The sequence below is a fragment of the Limanda limanda genome, chromosome 13 (assembly GCF_963576545.1).
Source record: "Limanda limanda chromosome 13, fLimLim1.1, whole genome shotgun sequence".
Classification (NCBI taxonomy): domain Eukaryota; kingdom Metazoa; phylum Chordata; class Actinopteri; order Pleuronectiformes; family Pleuronectidae; genus Limanda; species Limanda limanda.
Genome location: NC_083648.1, coordinates 20,447,384 through 20,463,287, shown reverse-complemented (window position 1 = coordinate 20,463,287; position 15,904 = coordinate 20,447,384). Strand labels below are relative to the sequence as shown.

The following is a 15,904-nucleotide window of genomic DNA, read 5'->3' as shown; positions in this document are numbered from 1 at the left end:
TTCTGCTCTGGGTTTCATCAAGTGCTTGCTAATGGTGGGGATTTGTGGGTCTCTGTAGATTAACAGTACACGCCTGCTCTGCATTGAAAAGTGTCCCCACACAACTTCTCCTGAATAAAAGTGACTTGACATTGTTAGCATGCCACATTATTTACTGCTCACTCATGCACCTGCAGCCAAAGGATAAAAATACCGTTTTACGATCACCTCAGGAGCCCTGTAATCAGGTTTTACAAGAAATACTTAGACAGTGTGGAATTCTGCTATAACATTATTTCGATAGTCAAGTTCTGCTAAGGCTTTAGGCAATCATTTCCTTATCTTTTTATTTTCATTTTATTTCCTTTTCCCTCATTTGAACAATGGTAGAGTTGGCTCACCATATAGTTAACAGTGAGTTTAGCTTTCCTTTTCATGTGTAGCTTAGCCTTGGCAGGATAATAGCACTGCAGTCACTGGTGTGTTGGGGACTCCTGTGGCTCTCAGCACTTCCCTTTCAGGCACGGCTTACTCTCAGCGCACTGTCAGCATCACGATCAGTGAGCTTTAATGCAGCATCAGGGCCAGAGCTTCCGGAAGCGGGGTCGACCCTGTCTGAAATCCCAGAGATCCCGGGAAACAGGCAGGAAAACAGAGCCTGTTCCTCCCCCTTTGGTGTGAGTGCTATAGACAAGTGTTTGTCAATGCAGGATGTTACTTAATACACAAAAACAATCATTGCAATATATTCAAGTCTGTGTCTTTACTTGTTGGTTGTGCCTGTCAAACAAGCAAGAACAGGCCCTGCTGTTTCATCAGATACCACAGATGCCAGACATACTTTCAGAAGTTTCCCCCAAAACATGCTCATATCTCAGTGGATCAACTTTGACGGGTGCCAACAGAACATTATGACACGACACATCTGACTGAGTAGCAATGCAATTCATTCTAAACATGCACTGTACTGAACATATACTATACATAAGTGCAAATTTAAAGTACTTTCATTTTTCAAATAGATACCTTCAAGATATTAAAAACACTGATAGAAGAGTATATTGTTACGGAATTAATTATCCATTATTATAAATATAATCACTTAAATCAGCCTATTGAAACAATGGACCGCATAAAGATGGATGACACTGCTCCCCAAAAAGTGAAGCCAAAGCATCTCAAACGCCACCTAGTTGCTTGCTGCAGTACAGTTCATGAATTTCCCCTTTCAATGACAGAAGATGGGACATGGGCCAAACTAAAATGTCAAAGTATTCATCAAACACATTTTTATCCATGATGGTTTCTATCATTTTAGCTATAGTTCTTCTCACAATAATTTATGTTCAAGCATTTGGTTTTAACTAGTTAGTTGAGTCTATAAAAATGGGGTGAAACATTACGATGGACAGCTGAGATTGACTTGTGATTTGTCGATTGCTTCTGGACAGACTTTGGCTCCTGATGCATAAAATGTATTCATGTGCAGGATACTTATTACTTTATTTTTGGGTAATGGTAGGAAACGTAGACACGTCATCCATGTTTATATACAATCTATGATTAATAAATTGATGGTCCAAAATCTGATAATACTATACCAAGTGAGCAGTTTACCCAATGATAGCTTTTGATAGCTTGGGAAGATAGATACAATTTAATTTATTTGTAATGTATAGTATTGCTACTTTTACTCGAGTGAATGGTCTGAGTTTTCCTCCAAGAAATCCACTGCACTGTGCACAATTTTCTAAGAGCGGGATGTAAAAAGAATAAAATACTGAATATCTCCTCTCTACAGACGGACATATTTATACGTGTAACGTTGTTCTGATTGTTTCTTACTTCTTCAGATTTTAACCATATATTGTTTTGTTAATTAGCAGTGTATGCCACACTCAAGATGGCGGCCCCTTCGCCCTTTCTCCCAGGTTATTACGTAAATCGTTGCGTCACTTTAGGGAACGGCAGCGGAAGTGCCGGGACGCAGTTCAGCAGCGGAGCGTCTATAGCCTACTGCCATCTCCTCTGCTCCACTGTGTTTATACCATTGAATGTTTATAAAAGGTTTATAAACATGTTTTTACCCGGAAGTGACCGTAAATAACAGATGTCTTACTATGACACTTTACATCAATAAGTTTTAATCCTTGAGGAGTGGCTCCACATCGGAAGTTCTTTTTTTACCTGTAGCGCATCGTTTTGTGCTTTTTACTCAGCGTGTGCATGTGTGTGTGTGTGTGTGAGAGAGAGAGAGAGAGAGAGAGAGAGAGAGAGAGAGAGAGAGAGAGAGAGAGAGAGAGGTAAAGAGAAATACAGACAGACAGGTTCAGAGAGAGAGGGAAAGAGAGAGAAAGACAGAGAGAGAGAGAGAGAGAGAGAGAGGAAAGAGAGAGACAAGCAGAGAGAGAGAGAGGGAAAGAGATAGACAGACACAGAGACACAGAGGGAGGGAAAGAGATAGACAGATAGACATATAGAAGGAGAGAAACAGATGAACAAATAGAGAGACAGACACAGAGAGAGGGGGAAAGCGAGAGGGGGACAGAGAGAGGGAGAGGGGGGGGACAGAGAGAGACAGACACAGAGAGAGAGGGAAAGAGATAGACAGAGAGAAACAGAGAAACAGATAGAGAGAGGGAAAGAGAGAGACAGACAGAGAGAGAGGGGAAGAGAGAGACAGACACACAGAGAGGGAAAGAGAGAGACAGACAGAGAGAGAGGGAAAGAGAGAGGCAGAGAGAAACAGAGGGTGAGAGCCTATTGTCCGTAACCTTAAGTTATTTGGGTTAACATTTAATATAACTCAAATATAAACTCAAATAAAAACGTGAACTTTACAGAATGAAGCCGTGCACCTTTCCGCTCCTAGAAATATGTTTCAATTAAAAAAAAAAAAAAACTTCTAGAACAAATTAATGAGTTCAGTCAACAGAAACGCCGGAGTGCCTTTATCTTGAAAACATAGAGGAAGTGTGGCAAACATTTACATTTGTGTGTTGTGTCCTATTCAACGGAAAGTAAACATATGTCTTCAGAAACATTCGACAGATAATAAAGACAGGTCTTCAGAAACACTCGACGGCAGGTGTGTCATCTCTCGTCTGTTAACATGGGCGCGGAAATGGAACCCGAGCTGTTCCGCTGCCGTCCCGCGTCCGACTTGTGGCCCGGGCGAGTCAGCAGCGCGTAGTGTTGACAGCAGCGTAGTGTCGGCGGAGCGGCGGCAGCAGACAGCATCACCGGAGCCGAATGGAGTAACCACTGACTTACTATCCCACACAGCGTCTTACTTACAAGCTTTGTTTACACCGTACATACAGCGACGCCATGGCAGACGACCAGTCCTCCCAATCCTGGTCAATCGACAAGGATGACTACGAACTCAACGAGGTGATAGGTGAGTAGCTTAGCGTGCTAATGCTAGCAGCCCAGCCTGTCTTCACAGCGGTATCGGCTGCTACTAGCCAGCTAGCTAACAGAGGGCCAGTGTGTGGCCACAGCGCGTTGCTACATAACAGGGAGGCTAACAGCCCGGTTCTCCTCAGGGCCGGAGAAATGACCAGCTAGTTCTGCTAGTTGGAGAGCTAAAGTGAGACAGCTTCTTAATAAGTCAACACAAAGCTAAACGGCTAGCTAAGTTAGCCCCACTGTGAGTGTGTGTTTGAACTGTGTCTTCTCCTGAAGGTGTGATCACAGCTTACAGTAAACTGATACTTTACACGAGTCTAGGCAGCTCGACCGAGCCAGTTGCTCTGATGTCGCATCTCGCTGTTACATCTGAGTGGGCTCTGCACGTCACTGTGTTATTCTCTCAGTGTCCTTAGTCGACGCAAACTCAGCGCCCTTTCATATTAGACGTTAAATATTTTAGACAAGCTGTCATATTATGAAAACTGAAGGGCCTTCCTCCCCTGTTCCTCACCGCTTCAGTTTCTAAATACTGGTGTTCTCTTCAGGGAGTGGAGCCACTGCAGTTGTCCAGGCAGCCTACTGCAAACCCAGGAAGGAGAAGGTGGCCATCAAACGCATCAACCTGGAGAAGTGTCAGACTAGCATGGATGAGCTCCTGGTGAGAAACCATTGCAAACTGTGGGCCTGCATCTGCAGTCCAGATGTTCTATATGTGTGTGTCTGTTCTCTAGAGGTTTGATACAACCCAAGTTAACACTAATAAAGACAAATTAGAACATAATAAATTACTTTTACACAGGAGTATTTTCAATTTATTCCCAATTTTGGGATATTGGTATTAATTTGGAACAAAACCACAAACACTTAAGATTCAGTTTCCTATACATTTATTTAATAATGTTTTCAATCTCAAATTGTCATGAAGCAGTCCTGCTTAATGGTACCCACACAAATCTAACACATATAGGATGACGACTTGTGTACTATCAATATAATAATATCTCTACCTGTTGTCATCGTTTTCATCTAACAATATATCAACAGCAAATGCATGACACATATCTAAGAATAACTATTGTGCAGTTTTGCACACTACTTGTTTATCAGAGAGAATAATGTACCTAAAATGTTAAGACATATAAGAGTGATGACTCGGCTTTGCATCAGTCAATTCCTGCTCATCTTTGTCTAATTATTGATTTGCAAAGTGTGTTGTGCATTGATATTTAAATGTATGCCCTCTGATGTGAATATATCATAACATTTCCCTTTCTACCAGGACCTACAACTACTCAGTGCTTATATAATATATCAAGGTCCTGAATTCACCGTTGTCTGTCATCTAGGTTAAAAATGTCTTGGCTTTGTGACCTGGTGGTGATGTAACGCAGGTCAACGTCTTGAGTCAGATGCACTCAGCTACCCGGAATTAGGTTTTCGCTATTTTAACATGGAGGGTTTTACTGTAAACAATGACTAATAGCAGGGACTGGGTTGATTCATTCAAGCCACACTTTGACTCATGTTTTATTAAATGGGCGTTCACTTAAAAAGATAAACTCCTTGTATGACCTTTTATCCCACGTTTTCTTCACTGTGCAGAAAGAGATCCAGGCTATGAGCCAGTGCCACCATCCAAACATTGTGTCTTACTATACCTCCTTTGTGGTGAAGGATGAACTGTGGCTCGTGATGAAGCTTCTCAGTGGTGGTAAGTCCCGAAAAAGAAGACCTTTTTTCAGCTTGACTTTGAATTTACTTTATTTAACCTGCTTCTTTTATATCACATAAACTCCGGTTTAAACATGATGTTGAAGCCATGTGGAGTCTGAAAACTGCAGTAAGAGTGTTAGGCTTAGGCCCAATTCATGCTTTTGTGTTGGCGCTACGCCGTACATACGCATGTAGCATATGCAATGGGCCAACACTAGGGCTGCTCAATTAATCGAAATTTAATCGTGATTACGATTATTGGTTCAAACGATCTCCAAACTACTATAATCGAGTTGAAGCGATTATTTGGCATTTTTTTCAAAAGAGACGCATTCGCATTTCAGTCCTTCCCCCAAAGCATTCAGCGTGGCCCCGCTGACTGGCACTCCCTCTCAAGCAGCTGTGAAGTGAAGGAGGCGAGTTGTGTGTGTGGGGACCGGACATTTAATAATGAGAGGAAATTTCAAAGTTCTCAGTTACAAAGTGTTTTTACGGAGAGTGTTAATGTTGCCATCATTAAGGGTTGAATAACCGGGCACCGATATCCTGCATGGTTTCACAGAGGAATAAGACACGCAGCCGTAGTCGGTGTTTACCGGAAGTGACTGGTACTTCCGGTTAGTCATTAAAAAAAATAAAGCATAGACTTCAGAATAAGGGCACATATTAATAATCTTTTGAATAATCGTGATTTCGTTTTTGTCCAAAATAATCGTGATTATGATTTTTTCCATAATGGAGCAGCCCTAGCCAACACCGTTGTGAGCATTCATAGTTGTTGGCAGGTGTGGTCCTCTTATTTACAGTGGTGACCACTGTTTACTTCAGAAAAGGGCGACTGTTGCTCAGCGGATCATGTTGAAGTTAGAGCTGATAGATATTGAATTGATATTACTTTTTCATAAAGACCTGCAACAAAAAAAATAAAGACGTTCATGTTCGTTCCTTCAGCTCAGTTTAACATATACATATATATGTTGTGGGATAGGTCCCAATATTGGCTTGATCATGTCACAACATTTTATTTAATGGACATTAAATGTGGCTGGTAATATTGCTCAATGTGTGAAATTACTCTTCCTTGAAAAGCAAAAAAGAAGCAGTTTGATACTTTGGGAAATAAGCTTAATTTTTCTCTTGCTGGGTTAGCTGAGAGAATTGATTTACTCTCTTTTCACGTGTTTCTCTTGTATCTGCCTAACATGAAGCTACAACCAGCAGCTGGTTAGCTTAGCTTTGCATAATGAATGGAAACATGGGGAAACAGCTAGCCTTGCTCTGTACAGGGGTAGCTAAATCTGCCTCCGTCCTCTTAAAGCTCACTAATTAAAAGAAAACAACAGACACAAAACATGTAATAATTTTGTTGGTACATTTAGGTGGTTAATTGTAAGGTCACTTGACGTCTTTGGAGATCAGGTGTTGTTGTTGGCAGGATGTCTTACTTTATGTACAGTACAGACTACTGCCAGACAAATACCTTTAACTACTTGCCAAACTAAAGATTCCTTCCATGTACTGTCTCTTCCTCTCTGACAGGCTCTGTGTTGGACATCATCAAACATATCATCTCTCGTGGCGAGCACAAGAGCGGGGTGTTGGACGAGGCCAGTATCGCTTCCATCCTGAAAGAAGTGCTGGAGGGGCTGGAGTATCTTCACAAAAACGGGCAGATTCATCGGTGAGTTGCTCTGGTGTGTCACTTGTCTGCAGAGTACCAGCTGGTAGACTTAGTGTCCCGTCATACACCCGCACTCAAGCTCAGCTCACTCAAACACTGGGCTTATTGTCACTGCATGTGAATGTTGGTTTGAACTAGACCTCGCTGCTTCAATATTTAATACACTCGTAATATATAATTAAGCAGGTGTGTTTTACATAAAGGTTCCTCTGAGGAACATTGAACCAACACTGCGAAGACAGCCTCTGTTTTTTATGTCTTTCGTGTGGTCTGTCCATCCTTCTGATTCTCATGAATGCTATATCTCAAGAAGGTGGCCTCACAAATTATGTCTATGTTTTTCTTGAATGTCATATCTTAAGGTCAGCTTGGGAATGTCATCAAATTCTTTACAAACATTCACTTTGACTCAAAGATGAACTCATTCAATTTTGGTGGTTAAAGGTCAAAAGGTCAAGGTCACTTGACCGTGTGTTGAACTCAATACATCAATGCCCAAAGAGAATTTCCTCACATCTGGCACAAACATTCATTTCGCCTCAAAGATGACCTGTATACAATTTGGTGGTCAAAGGTCACGGTAGCTCCAAAACCTGTGTTTTAGGCCTCTTGAATGTAATATTCCAAGACTGCTTGAGGGAATATCTTCAGCTTTTGTTCAGTTGTCACGTGGACTCAAGGATAAATTATTATGTTTCAGTTGTCATAAGGTTAAAGTGAAGGTTAAAGTGACATTTATATGAATCTGGAAAAAAAGAAGCCAAACTGTATTACATAAGCTGCACCGGTTGACGGAGGTAGTTCTAGTTTTTTTTTATTGTTTCAAATGATCAGACTTGTGTCTTGAAGGGGTTTCTTCACTGTCATTATTGCAGCTTTATTAAAACATTTATCTAACGTTAAAATTCTCCCCTAAGTTTTGGGTGAAGTCTTTCTGCCTGTAAATTATAGAAATATGGTTTGCACTTAGTTTTTGCATACAGCAATCAAGCAGAATGAGATGAAGCAGATTAAATATAGAGCTTTACCTTATTCATAGTGTGTAGAGTGTTTGTTCATTTGGATAGTCTGTCAATCATCTCTGACGTGTTATCTTAAATGTTTAATCTTTCTTCTCTTCATGCACAGGGATGTAAAGGCTGGAAATATTTTGCTTGGGGATGATGGCTCAGTGCAAATTGCTGGTACAGTGTTTTCTCTCCATCTACTTTCAAATGATACTCTATGTAGTTGCACTTTGCAATCCTGATACATACAGTAATAACATAATGCAAATTAACTACTGTACAAAAGATAGTTAGGCTGAATCTTGCAAATCAATTTAACATGACTTGTTTTTCATTTTTTCCCTGTTTCATTCACTCAAATCTACACACGGTGTAGACTTTGGTGTGAGTGCCTTTCTAGCAACAGGAGGAGACATGACTCGGAATAAGGTTCGGAAGACGTTTGTGGGGACGCCGTGTTGGATGGCCCCGGAGGTCATGGAGCAGGTAGGAGGCTCGTTTTTGTAGATTACATCTTTCTCTGCCTCATAACTTAAATATAAGTGAAAGACTTAAGAGCTTTGCTCACGTGGTTCTGTTTTTCATCCACAGGTCCATGGCTATGACTTCAAAGCAGACATCTGGAGTTTTGGGATAACAGCCATTGAACTCGCCACAGGGGCTGCGCCATATCACAAATACCCACCAATGAAGGTAAGTGTTGTTGCTCTTACTGTCTATTTCCTTTATTTCAACAGAGGGATATTATAACACTTTAAACGGCTCAAACAAAATCCTGATCTCGTTTAGTTTCGGTTTGTCTCTCTTCACAGTTAACAGTTCATCTTTATAAACTGTGAAACGACTAAATCAGACCTTTGCCTTTCTGTAGGTGCTGATGTTAACTTTGCAGAATGACCCTCCCTGTCTGGAGACGGGCATCACAGATAAGGAAATGGTGAAGAAGTATGGAAAGTCCCTCAGGAAAATGATCTCCCTGTGTTTACAGAAAGATCCTGAAAAAAGGTCAGTTAGTCCCAAAACCCTTTTTTTTTTGCCTAAAACCAGATAAAAGTTCTGTTTTGATTCATTGAATTTAACAAGGAACGTGTCTCTTTCTTATTTAGGCCAACTTCTGCTGAGTTGCTGAAACACAAATTCTTCACTAAAGCCAAGGTGAACCCTGCATTAGTGACATGAAAATGCAATGAACATTTCTTTGGGATGCTTGAAAGAGAACCATTATCGATACTGTAATAAATGTTTATCTTCCTGTCACAGAACAACGAGTACTTGCAGGAGAGGCTTCTACACAAAGGGCCAACAATAACACAGCGATCAAAAAAGGTCTACTGTTACTAGAGGATTGTGGCTATACAACCTTGTGTTGCCGTGAACTGGTGTGTTGTCTGGTGCATAGTCCAGGGTGTGTCTATAATTATTATTTTAATGCATTGTGTAGGTGCGTCGTGTGCCTGGCTCGAGTGGCCGCCTCCACAAGACGGAGGATGGTGGTTGGGAGTGGAGTGACGAGGAGCTGGACGAGGAGAGTGAGGAGGGCATAGCTGCTATTACAGCTCTGCGGGTGAGTCTTTGCATGCCTTCGTCTCCCAATACTCAATCGGTTTACTTTACAAGGCCACCATACTGTATATTCTCAATGCAAATAGTATCCTTTTAAACAGCAGGTGGTGCTGTTGGAGTGCTGGAGTTCACTTTCTTGGTTTTGAGGCCTACCCTGTAGTTGTCAGTGTAGTTCAGGTTTAGGTTACTCGGGTAAATACACTAAGAAAGTCCTATTTCCCAAATTTAATTAGAGCTAGAAATGGTTGGTTCTATGTTCCATGTTTCTGCATTCTAATTTTTCAGTTTTATATTTATTGCACCTAATCTCAAAATTCATTATTTCACTGACACTTCATGTGGAAAGGTTGATACATTACAACATTATAGAGAGAAACTACAGGTCCCACAATGAGCAAAAACTAACTATTTTAGCAATTTTAATTAAATACAGTAAAGCTTAAGAGTGTAACATAACAGGAACAATTATTAAACTAAATAGAATTCATGATTTTAACTGTCAGAATTAATCCTTTGGAGAAAAACTGTCACCTGGCCTAAAACATCTGCTGAGTTTTCCTGTATAATTGTGTGTGTATGTGTTTACACTCAATTCATGTCTGGGTGAGGGATTTCATCGTCTGTTGACTGTGATTCCAGTGAAGCCTTGTGTTTGACGTCACCTACCGTGTGTCAAATTACTTCAATCCTATAATACTTCATCAGTCCATACATTTGGGGGATAAAAGGAAAATTGCATGTTTTTAATCCTGACAATCTGTCATGTCCATTCTGCAGTCGCCCAGAGTGAAGGACGGGTCCCAGAATATGGAGGTGAGTCCATTTGTAGTGGACATGACCTTAAAATCTTGATTTATCATGATGTCTTGAAAGCACAATCTGCATGACTGTCTTATGTGTGTCCTCTTTTGTTTTTTTTCCATTCTCGTAAAGTTGAAATCCCTCACCTGACAAATTCGTGTCTCTTAGCTTTTTCCACCAGCAGCTGGCTCCACAGGACATCTGCAGCCACCTGCTGCAGCACATGAGGGCCCTGTGAGTGCGGGCAAGACAGGAGAGGATGCCCCCCCACAGGCTCCAATGCAAACAGCGAGCCTGTCACTTGTGCCCACTGCTCAGGTAAAAACAAAGACAGAGAGTGCTTAGTTAGCTCAGGCAAGTGCAAATGTGTTGTCGATAATTTGGGATTTTTGCACACCAATTATTTTTCTGTTGCAGGATCCTTCTGCAGGCGATGCTAGCGTTCCCATCAGCCTCGTCCTGAGACTGAGAAATCTCAAGAAGGAACTCAATGACATCCGATTTGAGTTCATGTCCGGCAGAGGTAGGAGTAATTCACATACCTTTTTTCCCCCTCTCACGTGTACTTTTATAATCCAGTCTAATATCTTTGTTTTGGGATTTTCCTTTCTGCGTCCCAGACTCTGCTGATGGAGTTTCTCAGGAGTTGGTTTCAGCTGGGCTGGTGGATGGGAGGGACTTAGTCATTGGTAAGTTTCAGAAATAGCACTGTATTATCGGATCCTTAAAGTCTCATTGGTTATCTGGTTTACTGGTTATCTAGCAATTCTCAGCATTAAGTAATCATTTTCCTCATTGATTCAAGTACAATGTCACAAATGCAGTTTAAACTGAGCGCTAGGTGTCACATTTCCATTAGTTCAGATCTGGGCTGGAGCCGATTAAAACCCATTTAATTTAACCTGGGTGTGAATGCCTATAAAATCCATTCCCGTTACAGAGAAGAGCCACGGGTAGAGGATGTTAGTGGGTTTTTCAACCAAAGGAAAAGGAGGTTTTGTGAAAGGGCCCAGTATTTGATGAAGTCACGTCACTGCTTTAATGTTCCTTTATCTCTCTTGAGTATAGAAAACTGGTAAAATATGAGGAAAATAAATTCTGATCTACTTTGGTATACCCTCTATGCCTAAATTAGTACAATATTTTTGTATGTGTGATTTAGATAGATGGGTACTTTATTGATCCTGTGGGAAATTTAGGAAGATTTGTAGTAGGTTTGATAAAGCTTTAAAGAACGGTTGGTATGTATGACCTAAATACATTCACTATATGATTTTATTATGCAGATTGTCGCTGAAACACAAATTTCCTGTTTTTTCACCACTTGGAAGAAGTCTTTATTTAAAATCCTGAGACTAACCTTTTCCCACATTCATGGGTAGTCTGATGTCGTTTTTTTAATCTTTTGTCTAGTTGCTGCCAATTTGCAAAAGATTGTTGATGATCCTCATAGTAACAAAAATCGGACCTTTAAACTGGTAAGTACATGGACATACCCATGCATGGATTTTGTAATATTAATGTATATTTTACAATCTATACTACAGCAATTTTTTTCTTTTTCTTTTATCATGTTTTTCTTTTGCTCCCTGTCTTCCAGGCATCAGGTGTGGAGGAGTCTGAAATTCCTGATGATGTTAAACTCATTGGATTTGCGCAGCTCAGCATCAGTTAAGTCAAGCGGAGCCAGCAAAAAGGAACTGAAACAAATGGTATTGCACAGCTGAATTGTAGTCAGTTCCAAGAGACCACTACTGCCAAAGAGAGGAGGAGGAAGATGATGCTGAGACGGGAAGCTGGCAGGGCTGTGACACTACTGCAGGATGCATGAGGACCACATTGAGACGAGGCTCAGTTCATCGAAGGAATCACACTTGAAACGTTTACAGTGCGCTTATACAGTAAATGGGAGAACGGATGCAATCAGCTATAAGAACTCCTAATTTCTTTCCCTATGTTTTTTTCCTCTTCATACATAAGCACAATCCAAACATCTCCTGCCAGTACTGGAAGTGATTGCCTTTTTTTTTTTCCTTAATCAATAGTGCCACAAAACTCATGAGTGTTGCGCGACCTTACATGGCACTTTATGATACATTGAAATTAAAAAGAATAAATTCAGCCTTAGGTGCTCAAACAATAGATTTTACCAGTGTGATTGGTGAAAAATTAAGTCCATTTGTGATTATTTGGTGTATTCTATTAACACAGATTTATGAAATCAAAAAGGAAACCCTTGTAAAATCCAATATAAACACACTGCAGCATAGTTGCAGGTTTAAATCTGTAAATTCAGACAGGTTATTATGTAAAAATGACTAGATTACTTTTTAGAGCAGTACAATGGGCTCTCCTCCACAGGATCAGTGTGCGGTGATTTTGTTAAAGCATGGAAGTGCTAATGCTTTGACTGCACTGCTGTAGTCATTCAGATATAGGCAAATCAGATGTAATTGCTGTGTCTCATAACTAGTTTCAATATGTTGTCCGAGGCCGTTCTCCTGAGGTAATAATGACAGGCTTATTTTTAAAGATTGAAACCTTCCTCATATTCTTGTACTATGCAATCGTTTTTTTCTTTTCACCGAATGTGACCATTAGTCGCTTATAATATTTCTCTTGGGATGAATAAAACCATTTTTTGTGCTTGTACCTCAAAAGAAGTTCATAAATTGCAACCAGCAAAACAGGCGTCTCTAAGAATCAGCAATGGGCTTGACTTACATTTTCACAAGCATGAAGGGAAAACTAAACACACGGTCACGGCTGTTTGCTTTCTTCTGTCCCCCTTTATAGTTCTTACTCACCCAATTTATTGATAAAACAGCTGAGAAGAATCATGAGTGCTGGTGATGAGTGTTACATCTCGAAGCAGCTTGCGTTACAGGTCGACTGCTGATGAACTTCTGGGGAGGTGTGCATGCTCAAAAACTGAAAATGTTCTATCAATGTGAAATAAAGTTTAAAGGGGCAGTTCAACCTAATTGCAAAACCAGTGGCTTTTATCCATGGAGATTTGGTTTATTTGTTAAGGATTTCAACTATTTGAGATGTTTGGCTCCAGCCCAATACAATAGCGGAGTGGTGAATTGAATTTGTAGCTAAGGTGGCTTTAGAACCAGTGTCAGCCACTCTGTCGACCGTTGTCATCCACATTGAAATAACTCCTGTGACTATTTGATGAATTGTAATGACAATTATGAAATGGGTTCACTTGACTTAAAGGCTTATTGTGTAAGATTAAGAAAGTGGTGAAGTTGCATGTTGCAGCTGAATACCCCTCACCCTCCCCTTCCAAATATGAAAGAACCTGCAGAAGCCTGAAGGTGTTAAGTTTGTCCAGTTTGAAATATTTAAATATAAAGTGCACATTCTAGGGTAAAGAAAACAACAATTTGTACAATTTAGATGAAACACTAGTAATAACATCAGTAGGAATTTTTTTAATAAAATGTTATTATAAATGTTAAATAGATCCCTTTCACCTAAATCTTACACACTGAACCTTTAAGTAATTCTGACTCTTCATCAGGTCGACTATAAGGTCAAAATAAAGTCCTCTCAATACGGTGTTCTTTGAAAAAAACTAAATGAATTACTTTCATTTTGACCTAAGGCGCTCTTTGTATTTAGTGCTATAGTAAACATAGCCGCTAAATATTAAAATGCTACAATTGTGTTTGTGTGCATGTTGGCTAGTTGCTCATATCACTGCTGAGCTGAAGCATGGCCACGGCACGGCTGTAGAATTTTTAGTCTTGTCGGTTCATATTTTTCTTTTCTACTTCTACTTCTTGAGACAGGGACTTTGTTCATCTGGATAAATCATTGAACCATTGTGGGTTTCTTTTAACTCTTTTAAAATAATATTTGTGATTTATTGAAAAGGAGACAATGTTTGGAATGCTAGCAGCCTGGCTCTATGGATGGAGAGGCACTGACTTGATCCATCACGGTCAAGTCAAGTCTATAAGGTTGACATTTGAGTTTTTGGGAAAGAAATTATGAAAAATTATTTTGGTCCCCACTCAACAATTTCAAAACTTGGATCTTCTCCTGACTTAAACCAAATACCTGCGAAACTCAGCCAAGGGCGAACACCGTGTTATGTGCTAATGAGTCATGCTTATTTCAATGTAGGTTTTCAGGGCAGTGAAATTCAAATGTGACTGCATGGCTGGATTCCACTTTTTCATATGTTGGGTGAAGTAACCCTTAAGACTTTTCCAGAAGCCATTTATTACTTTAGTGTTTTTGAGTCAATAGGCAAGTTGTGTTCACAGTGTGTAGTCTCTTCAAACAACAAATCACTTTTGTCACTCCCAGTGTAGCTGTATGGTTGTTTTGTACCATGTACCAAGGGCTGTGATACAGCTCCTGGTTTAGGTACTGATGTAAATGGTGTATGTAAGAAGTTGTAAATGTACGTATGATAAACTCCATGCAATGTAACACCAACAAGTTGTATGTAATGATGTGACCGTTTAAATGTTCATGTCAAACAAAAGGAACATTTCACCTGTAAATATGGATTATGACGAATATCCTGAGACTCATGTTCAGTACATGGTTACATTTGTTTTGTAGTGTTTTCCACTGTTTGCCTTTGTTCGAGCATCACTAGTCATGCACAAAATATTTGTTCAACTGGCACCTTAAAGATATGTTTAACGTGCATATTTTTGGAAGAACATGGAGGCTTGTAACCACAATGTCTGTGCTTTGGCATCCTGATAAGCAGTTTGACTCTCTGAAGCCTGTTCAAGGCAAATGGATAAAAAAAAGACAGCTGGCAAAAGTTACACTTTTTTCTCTCTCACTGTGTGTGATTTTGATGATAACTTGATTGATCATCAAAGTCAAAATCCTCCAGGACTCTAAATTTCTTTCCCTTCTTTGTTTGCTCATCAGAAAAACATACTTCTGCCTCATGGTGGTAGCACTGAATGATTAGTATTAACTTAATCATACGATTGGCATGTAAGAGTAGATAATTATGTATATTTCTAAACATGCTAAACGTACTAAAAAGAATTGTTCATGTGTCCACCTTTTCCAACAATGTCTTCAATTAGTCAATGAATCTCATTTGTATGTTTTCACAACTATTCCACTTCAAATTATGCAAGTCACATTATTGATGGAGGACAGAGTCTGTTAAAAATATGATAAAACTGAGTTTTTGTTATTTATGTGCTTTAACATGTCCATTCGCCACCATTAGCACACAGCTTAGATTCAACTGTATAGACTCTTAGTGACGAGTCCGGTAGTTAAAACACTTGTGTTGACACTGTTCCAGGACAACTGACAACTTTGTCAAACACATCATCTGCAGTGTGATAATGGTGAATTCGAGAGATTCTGGCAACCATCAGAGATTTCGGTTCTTTCTAGAAGGTTCTCATTCTTGCCTTAACCTTCCAAAATAACTTACTTCACACTTTCTTTTGTAGTTTATTTTAAATTGTATTCTAATGGTTTTCATTAAATCTGGGATACTTTTGCCTCGCTCTGAATGTGGGTAAGTTTTCATTTAGAACATTAATTGCAGAAAAAACAGGTAGGATGAACAGAAAATTCACTCTGCAACAAAGGCTGTTTATAAAAAGCTCTGCACACATCGTCCAACACACAAACAATAAAAAGTGACAGTATACTGCAGAACGGTTTAAGGAGGACTCTAATGTCTAGGAATCATTTTGAAGAAGACTCGGGAGCATTAACACAGGACAAGAGAACAGAG

The 15,904-nt window shown here is 39.9% G+C and overlaps 1 protein-coding gene across 2 annotated transcripts; it reads left to right on the top strand.

The window, feature by feature from the left end:
* Window positions 1–3,110: 3,110 nt before the first annotated feature.
* Window positions 3,111–15,669, top strand: oxsr1a (oxidative stress responsive kinase 1a). 2 transcript variants are annotated; one of them, XM_061084072.1, is made up of 17 exons: window positions 3,111–3,379; window positions 3,939–4,051; window positions 4,996–5,104; window positions 6,646–6,787; window positions 7,916–7,971; window positions 8,171–8,280; window positions 8,386–8,487; window positions 8,666–8,799; window positions 8,901–8,949; window positions 9,055–9,120; window positions 9,236–9,358; window positions 10,135–10,170; window positions 10,327–10,476; window positions 10,576–10,681; window positions 10,779–10,847; window positions 11,572–11,636; window positions 11,759–15,669. In XM_061084072.1, the coding sequence occupies exons 1-17, from the start codon at window positions 3,310–3,312 to the stop codon at window positions 11,831–11,833; spliced, it is 1,575 nt and encodes a 524-aa protein (XP_060940055.1). In that variant the 5' UTR covers window positions 3,111–3,309; the 3' UTR covers window positions 11,834–15,669. The 2 variants fall into 2 exon arrangements, with proteins under 2 accessions (XP_060940055.1, XP_060940056.1); XM_061084073.1 differs by lacking the exon at window positions 10,135–10,170.
* The last annotated feature ends 235 nt before the right edge of the window (window positions 15,670–15,904 follow it).